Source organism: Atta cephalotes, assembly GCF_000143395.1.
Source record: "Atta cephalotes unplaced genomic scaffold scaffold00018, whole genome shotgun sequence".
In the NCBI taxonomy this organism is placed as follows: domain Eukaryota; kingdom Metazoa; phylum Arthropoda; class Insecta; order Hymenoptera; family Formicidae; genus Atta; species Atta cephalotes.
Window position 1 is genome coordinate 1,977,668 of NW_012130082.1, and position 8,947 is coordinate 1,986,614.

General features: G+C 32.1%; 1 protein-coding gene across 1 annotated transcript in view; it reads left to right on the top strand.

Moving 5' to 3' along the window:
* The window catches only part of LOC105618882 (homeobox protein aristaless-like), a 136,528-nt gene extending 135,250 nt beyond the window's left edge, over nt 1–1,278 (top strand). The window contains exon 4 of the mRNA XM_012200412.1: nt 706–1,278. Coding sequence (XP_012055802.1) covers nt 706–1,278 — 573 coding nt within the window. The remainder of the gene's footprint in view (nt 1–705) is intronic.
* Nucleotides 1,279–8,947: the final 7,669 nt, after the last annotated feature.

Below are 8,947 nucleotides of genomic sequence, written 5' to 3' on the forward strand. Positions count from 1 at the left end.
GAGAGAGAGAGAGAGGTAGAAGGGAAACGTGAACGGGCAGAGAGCTCTGCCTCGCAGCAGTATTCGGTTTCCTTGGAGCATCGACAGTAATGATACACTGTTCTCTACCTTCCTGAAAAAGAGGAGAATGCGCCACTGTAACCGGAATTCGAACTCTCACAGATCAACAACTTCTAAGGAAGAAAGTACCTATCGAATACCTTTCTGACCCGGAATCGAATGAACGACTTTCTTGAAACTTTTAAAGGGGATCTAAATCTTTACTTCTATTATTTGTCCATTAGGATAATTATAAAAGCAATAAAGATTAAAACTCATAATAAGGAGCCATTTCATAAATATCAAATAAAAATATAATATTAAATATATAACATAAATATTAAAATTATTATAACATAATATTAAATTATTCTTAGAAAAAGCGAAAAAAATGAAAACGAATAGTATTAAATTTTTTTGTTATACAAAAAAATCGGTAAGAAAATTGCAGAATTTCTCGGTTCGCGTTTAATTCTATAAACACTCAGCTGATTACTAGTGGTACTGTTATTATTTGAAATATCGATTCCGGTTGCGTAATGCGAAGGATTCCGAAAGATCTAAACGCAAAAAGAATCCTTCCGGGCTCTACTGTTATCGCGATTTAAGAGCCTTCCACGAACGACACGACGCCTAATCAGACCGCTCGTTCATCATGTGTTTCAGGTCTGGTTCCAGAACCGGCGGGCCAAGTGGCGTAAACAGGAGAAGGTCGGGCCCCAGGCACATCCGTACACTCCGTACCCACCACCGTCGGCGGTCGTGGCGCCGACCTTGCCGAACCCCTTCGCCCACCTGGTCAACTTCCCGCACAGGAAGCCCTTCGACGCCTTTCGCTATCCGCCGTTGGGTCATGGCCCGGTCCTCCCCGGTAGTTATGCCGCTCATCCCTATCATCGGGCCCCACCACCACTGCTGCCGCCCGGCATGCCCCTGCCGTACTCGTCCCCCTTTCAGAATTTGCTGGCGAACATATCTGCAGCGCGGCCAAAGTTGGTACGTGGTTCGCCACCCCCGCCCCCGCCATCTGCCTCCGCGATAGCTCTGTCGCATCCCCCAGTGGCACCCCCACCTCCACCACCACCTACAGCCACCTCGCCGCAGAGTTCACCTACGGGTAGCGTGGGTTTACCGGACATCGACAGGAGGACCAACAGCATCGCCTCGCTAAGACTTAAAGCCCGCGAGTATGAGATGCATCTGGAAATGTTACGTAAGAACGGCGATCTCATAAGTTGAAACATTGCTAATCGAGTGTGGCAGAGCGCGAGTCTGTCCTGAATTGGTTCGGTAGGGATTCATGGATCGATAAATTAGACAGATATTCTTCCACACGGAGAATGTCGGCAGATTGAGTCAAGTGAATGAACTCGTGAAATTCTTAAACATTTAAATCACTGTTTGCCCAATGTGACGTAAGATCTTAATCAAATATCAAAATACTTTGTCGAATATTACAACAAACAGCGATGTTTAATTACTTATGGCGATTTTAGATTGTGTAACGTCGCATTGGTCAGACTATGATTTGAGTATTGTTGATCCATTGATAACCGTGACGAACTTAGAAAAATGTGTGATTGAGTTTCGTGACAAACTGTATGTAGTAAATGCTAGCACGTTTGTTGAGCAGAGCAGATTCTGTATTGGAAAGATGGAATGTGAAAGGGGTGTGATGATTCCGTTTTCCATCAAATAGTCTATCATCAAATTCGTGATATGATTTTAATATGTTTATTTTCTGTATGTTTTGCACGGTAAAAAATATCTCAAGAAAATTGAATAGATGATTGAACAAAATTCTTAGGAATACAATTTAATCAGAATAATTTGAAATTTATAAAAAGTGAAAAAAAAAACTTTAGACTTTAGACTATCCTCTTTTAAAATTGACATTCAAAAATTAATATAAAAATTTATTGCAACGCAATTTTTTTCAATCTTTTTTTGTTTATCACTTGTTGTTATCCATGACATCGTTCTACAACATGAAACAAAAAGGAACAAAAAGGAATGGCGTGAATGAAAGCAAGGAAGAATAAAATTCAACCGTTACTCATATACACCGCACTGTGTATATAGTTTACAGTATTCCGTATGCGAGGGAATTAATTAATAATTAGAACTACGCAAATCGAGAGACTTGCTCGCGCAAGTATACATCGCGCGTGGTACATCATTTGAATCTGTTTCGCAAGCATCGAGAGGTAGATTTCTTAATTAGTTCACATAGGCGGTAATCACATCAGCTTCTATTAAGACTAATATCATACATGTTATACGATGAACAAGGTGTATTAGCATTTTGGTACGGAAAGAAATTTTTCTTTTATGAATTACTCGATCGATTTATTGTAGGACATGTGAGATATTAGACCTAATATCTGATCTACGCTGATTGTTAAATATGCGTGAAATAGATATTAATCTTGGCAGAATCAGTTTGAAATAGTCGGCGAAATAGATTGCGTTAAAATCATTCTTTATTTTGTCAAATAATGTAATAAATGTTAAATTAACAATAAACAAATATATGAATACAATTTGTATATGGTATCTGATGATTAAAAAGTTCAACTCAAAAATTCAACATCATCAAATTCAGAATCATAAAATATTTCGATTTAATATTAAATTTAAAGTATAGATAAAAAACAAAGATTTTGAAACTTAATTCCAAAAAATTCCCATTTTGAAAAAAATTGATTTATAAATATCTACTAGAATAAATTTTTTAAGTTGATATTTATAAAAATATCTCTTAAAACTTTTATAGTTAATTGTCATTCTAAAGAATAAAATCTCACTCTTAAAGATTGAAAATTAAGTCATTCTTTTCTCAAACTGGCTCAATTTTCACTAAATGAGATCTCCAAAGAATTTTGAAAGTACATAATATATTTTTTCATATACGAGATCTGTTTAAAAAGTTCATGAACTTTATTTTTAAAAAATTATAGACTTTACTTACAAACTACTGATTTTTATCCCCTTCAAAGTAGTCTCTATTCGAAGTCTCTACTCCAATGAATACACTTGTCCCAACGATGTTTCCATTGCTAGAAGCAATCCTGAAAGGACTTTTCTAGAATTGATCTAGAATTTCAGTTTTCTCAGCGAATTTTCCAGGATTATTTCTAACAATAGAAACATCATTGGGACAAGTATATTCGTAGAGTAGAGACTACTTTGAAAGGAATAAAGACCAGTAGCTTGTAAGTAAAACCTGTAATTTAAAAAAAAAAGTTTACGGACTTTTTGAACAGATCTATAATTATCTAAACATTTTGTGATTTTTTTTATCTTGAATCTGCTAGGATTAATTAAAAATCGCATAAAGTGTTCTCTTTTTACTAGAAAACGATGATAGGAATTATTCGCGATTCTAAAGTGAGCCTTATCTGAAGATCGAAGTGTCCGTCCATTTGGAGGTTATTCGGCATCGCGACGGAAAGTTGGAATTTTTGAGACTATTAATTAAAATTAGAAAGAAAAAAAAGGCGATCTTGTGAAACATATAGGGAATATTTATATTCCGCTAGATCTCCGCTCCTTCCCGTCGTAATCGCAATAAAACCTCACATAGCGTTCATCAATGCGTGAAACCCAAGATCGTGTAGTTTTATTTACTTTTACATTATGTATATGTTTAAAAGAAAGAAAAGAAAGAAAGAAGAGAGAAATACTATTTATATATATATATATATATATTATATATAAATCTATATACTTTATTTACAATCGAGATATTCTACGATATTGCTATAGATTTTACGATTGTATAAGCATATTTAGCGCGTAAGGCATCTGTAAATAATAGTAACGATCTGCGTGTCATTTTTAATAATACCTTGCAATCACCTGTCCTGTTTGTATAATATACGACACGCATACGTAACTGTACCGGCTACTTTTTGCTGGCATTTTCACTTAAAATTTCCTCGTTGAGGATTCATCTGATTATGAGATCCTTGAAACGTTATCGATCTTGTAATTCGAGCAACAAAAACGTAACAATTGTCAGGCCTGGCATATTGAGAAAAAAAGATGCTAAAAAAACCAGACTTTCCGTCTTTTACGCTAATTGAATTATAATCAGAGTCGAAATCGAGATCGAAAATCTGCATTCCCTATTTCTCAAATTGAACCAGCCACGTATTGTACTTAATCTTAATATTACCTCTTTATCCTTTCTTTATAATGAATAAATGATTACAATAAAAAAACGCATTTTTTTATTAAGCAAACCTTTCATTATCAAAAATCGAAATTTAATAAGCTTGAGTTTTCATTTAGCGACAGTTTCTTTACGATTTTTATTTAATTTAGTGACAGCCTTTTTATGGTTGCATTTGAATCATTAGCAAATATCTATACAAAGAAATTTAAATTAAATATTAGTTCTGAAACAATTGTTTTATTGTTACAATCAAATACTGAAATTATTTATGTGCACCTCTATAGGTTTCAAATATCTAAAAAATATACGGGTTTAATTTTGAGTGCAGCCATCACGCCGCAAGGAGATGCGCGTCGGATAGCGATATTAATTTACGGGCTCGTCAGCTTCCCGAAAAATACCCCATTAACTCGCACATACATTAAATGCTCTTTCTCTTTCGAAAGGCTGCACTCGGGGAGTTCCCCAGAATTGACTTACGACGAGTAATTCGCGGTCAGACACGCCCGACCGACGAGTTATTTAAATATTTTACAGTTTAATGGAGTCCTGGACCATTAACGGGCGTCAGCTAATTAGTAACGTATCCTGACGTGTAACAACGGGCGAGAGTGCTTTCAGGAAGGTCCGCTAACGATCGGTCGATAAATCGAACATTCTGCAGCCGACAAATCGGCTCGTCGATCGAGTCTGACGTGCAGCAACGAATTTAAAACGTTTTTAAGTCTTCTAAGATAAAAGTACACGAATTGATTCTTTTCGATAGCTGATACGAAAGACTTGCTGAAACTTAAAGATGTCGATAGGCATATATGACACATATAGATATTAATATTTATATACTTTAAATAAACTAATACGTATGAAAGTCATGTTCAATATTCTATTTTTATTAAAACAATACAGTTTATTTATTTTATTTCTTATTATTTTTATTGTTATAAACTAAAATTTAAAAAATAGTAACAAAAATCTCTAAATATTTTTGTATAAGTATTTTGTATTCAAAATAACTTATGAAAAGTTTCATAACGATTCACCAATTAGTTACAAAAATTTGAAATAAATAAATATTTTCTTTGTTTACTGGACAACTAATAACTTTCTGCATCGTAATGTAACTTTACATTAATTTTGAATGCATAAAATAGTTACATTAAAAAAATTGAGATTTTTATATTTTATCGTTTATAATACATTTCCATACCTTTAATATTAGAACACAGATTTAAAAAATACTATTTTTTATTGAAATAATTTATGATTTAGATAATAAATAGTCACTAAAAAAGATTTATTGTATTACTTTTAAGTGCGACTTATAATAATCTGTGCGACTTAAATAATTTTTTCATAATTTTTTTATTATTTTGAAATATCTATCAAACATCCTTGACTTCCGCAGATTTTTTCTTCTGGGATTTTAATTCATAGTCAATACTAAAACTACTAACGATACGTGTATCTATTTTTATTATTTTAAAATATATATAATATTTTTAAAAGAAGGATAAAAGAAGAAACTTAATAAATTAATTTAATCACTCAGATATTATAACAAAATCACGAAAAAAGAAAAAGTAAATGAATTAATTTAATCATTTATATATTATAATAAAAATCATAAAAATCTCAGAAAATACGTCGTTATGAATTTGATTAAAAATTACAAACTTCTCTAATTTATTTGGATTGTTTTAATAGTTCTATTAAAGATATGTAAAATCTTTCCGAAAGAAAACGATTTCGAAGAAAATACATCGAAGAAATTATTGTATTTAAACGAGATTTCGACTTTTTCCGCTAAACACGTATGCTCGATTCAGATAAAACTGTATGATAAACTGGAACGTGGACAAACATCGACCGCTATCAATGCTGAACTCGATTATAACTAAACGCGCGGTGGACGGATTTTAATGATATGCCGTGAAACGATAACATACAATCAATTCACATTTCAATTTCCTGGAACCGTTAAAGCACTGAACGAATACCGGCACTTGGTGCTCTCACACGGAATTTTATTGATCGTGATCATAAATTTGTCGGAAAATCACGATATTACAGTGATGGCTGATTGAGGAATAGTATTAGAAATCAGACGTTAATGCTTGGAATTATGCTTTTATCGAGGCTAGTTTGCGAACGTCGTATGTACCCGTTGTATGCGGAACATTATTACATACTTTACGATAATCTTAAATGAGTATCGAACTATACGTTTAAATTATATATTTTAACTGCAGCTACATCGTGTATTATAATTGTAACGGACGCAAGTTCTAAAATATAGAATAAAATAAAAGACTTGTTTAAAAGGATTATTATGTATCTTACAAAATGCTTTTTTTCTCCCTTTTATTATTAAATATAATAGTAACTGAAAAAAGAGTCTGGCACTAACTACCAAATGTTGAACGAAATAATTCCAATCAAATGTTCGATTAATATAACCAAACAATAATTTTATTTTTCTAAATATTTACAGTAAGTATTATCAAACGATTAATTATATTATTATATTTTATAATACTAAATATTTAGAAAAATAAAATTATTTTTAATTATATGTATATTAATCGCATTTGATTGGAATTAATTCACTTAATACTTAATAGTTATTACCAGACTCTTTTTTATCGTGTATATAAATTATTGTTCTACTTCTCACGGATTTTATTATTTTATTTGATAAAATTGATTTTATTTTCCTAGATTTCTTTTTATATTTAAATGATTTATTTATGATCGTATCAGACAAAATTGTACAGTTACTCAGGCATTATCAATTTTGTTATTAGAAAGAATAAGTAATAATTTTCCAAATGCATCTCTGAGAAAAGCTGAGTTACCAGATCATGCGATGCAAAACGATAGCAGCTGCCGGTCGCTAAATTCATTGTGATGTGAACGGTTATTAGATGGCTAGAGTCGGTGTAAAACGTCGCCATAATCACCGGTTACTAACTAACTGGCTGAATCTCCGTCCGCTGCCTCTTTCTACAGTTTTACGCGAGATGCACGCGCATATACGCGATTCACTAATCGCCGCGGGCACCGTCGATACTGTTTACACCGTAGTAATTTGCTAATGGCCAGGTCGACATGATGAATTCGGGATCGAGTTAACTGCGTGGTCTGCATGCCGATCGCGCGGCGGGATCGACAACGCGGTCCGAGTGATCAAGAATCGATCACGCAGGAGGAAGAAGAGACACGCCTCTGCCGATCGATTTTGCCGTTCATCTGCGTATTACCGATCTATTCTGGGCCGTAATTTGCGTCGATTATCCTTTCGTTTACTGTAGCCGCTTATCGCTCGAGCCGCTTTCGATGATAACCGAAGTGATGAAGGCAAGGACCCGTATCTATTTACGTCACGCTTATATGCGTATCCCTTCCAAGTTCATTACTTTAGAAATACAGAATGGAAATACATTCGACTAATGTCCGGAGCCAACTTATAAAAGAAATATGATTTATTCCACTATACGGATGCAGATAGTTATGTGATAAGCAATTAAAAATCTAAACATTTTTTATTAATTATACTTAGAAAAAGTGCAATTAAATAATAAAAGCTCATTTTTTTAATTTACACATTTCAAAAATTTTAATTAACGTTAAATATTAACTTCGAATCAAACAAAAAAAGATTTAGATACAAAAAAAGATTTAGATAGATAGACACAATAATCCACAATGATACTTAGACGAAATTCATAGATATTCGATTTTTCAAAATATCGATAAATATCTAAAATCGATTATATCTTAAATCTTTATTTAAATAAGTTTTTTTTGCTGAAAAACTCATTCAAAAGCTTCACAATTTTTTTCACATTATTTTCACGATTGCGTTTCGATTTAATTTCATCACAATATACTACAAAATACATATTGCGTACGACATCTAAAATGCCAAAGTTCCTTAAAATTATTTTATAATTCCGACAATGAATAATATATGCAATCGTAATAAATTGTATGCGAGTATCGTGCAAGTGCAACAAATTAATCGAATGTATTAGAAAGAAAAGACCTTGAAATATTGGATCCATAAACCATGTGTCATTTATTTTTTATAGAATTTAAAAAATCACCTATTTTCTACTTTATTTGATTATTTTCTACTTTATTTGATTGTTTAAATAATGTATTTAAAAATTAGGAAAAATAGCATGATTCGTTCCATGTTATTGTCTCAATATTCCTCATTCCTTCATAAACTATACAGTAAAAAAAATGTATGTATTTGTGTTGAAAACAGTCCACTCATGTTTATGTTAACAATTGTGTTGAATTTTTTAACATATTCGTTAATTTAACATAATGTGATTATGTTATTTAAAGATTTTTTGTGAAATTGATATTCAATGTTTTTTAGTGTCAAAATGATTGTGTTTATCAATTTATGAGTAAGTAAAGTAATACAAAAATAATGTATTTTAAAGCGTAAATTTTAAGACAAATGAATAAAATCCGTATTAATTTAATATATCACAAATTAATTTTATAGAAAATATGCGGTTCACAGTTTACAAACTGCGATATTATCATTCTTTGTATTTAGTCTCTTACATAATAATATTTGTGTTATTTTCTAATATATTTATTTTGTGTAAAATTAACTCAAAAATTTGAGTGGACCGTTGGGGCATGCGATTTATATTAAATTCAACACATTTTTTCCAACTGTGTATTAACCGGTTCTGCTCGTCAAGA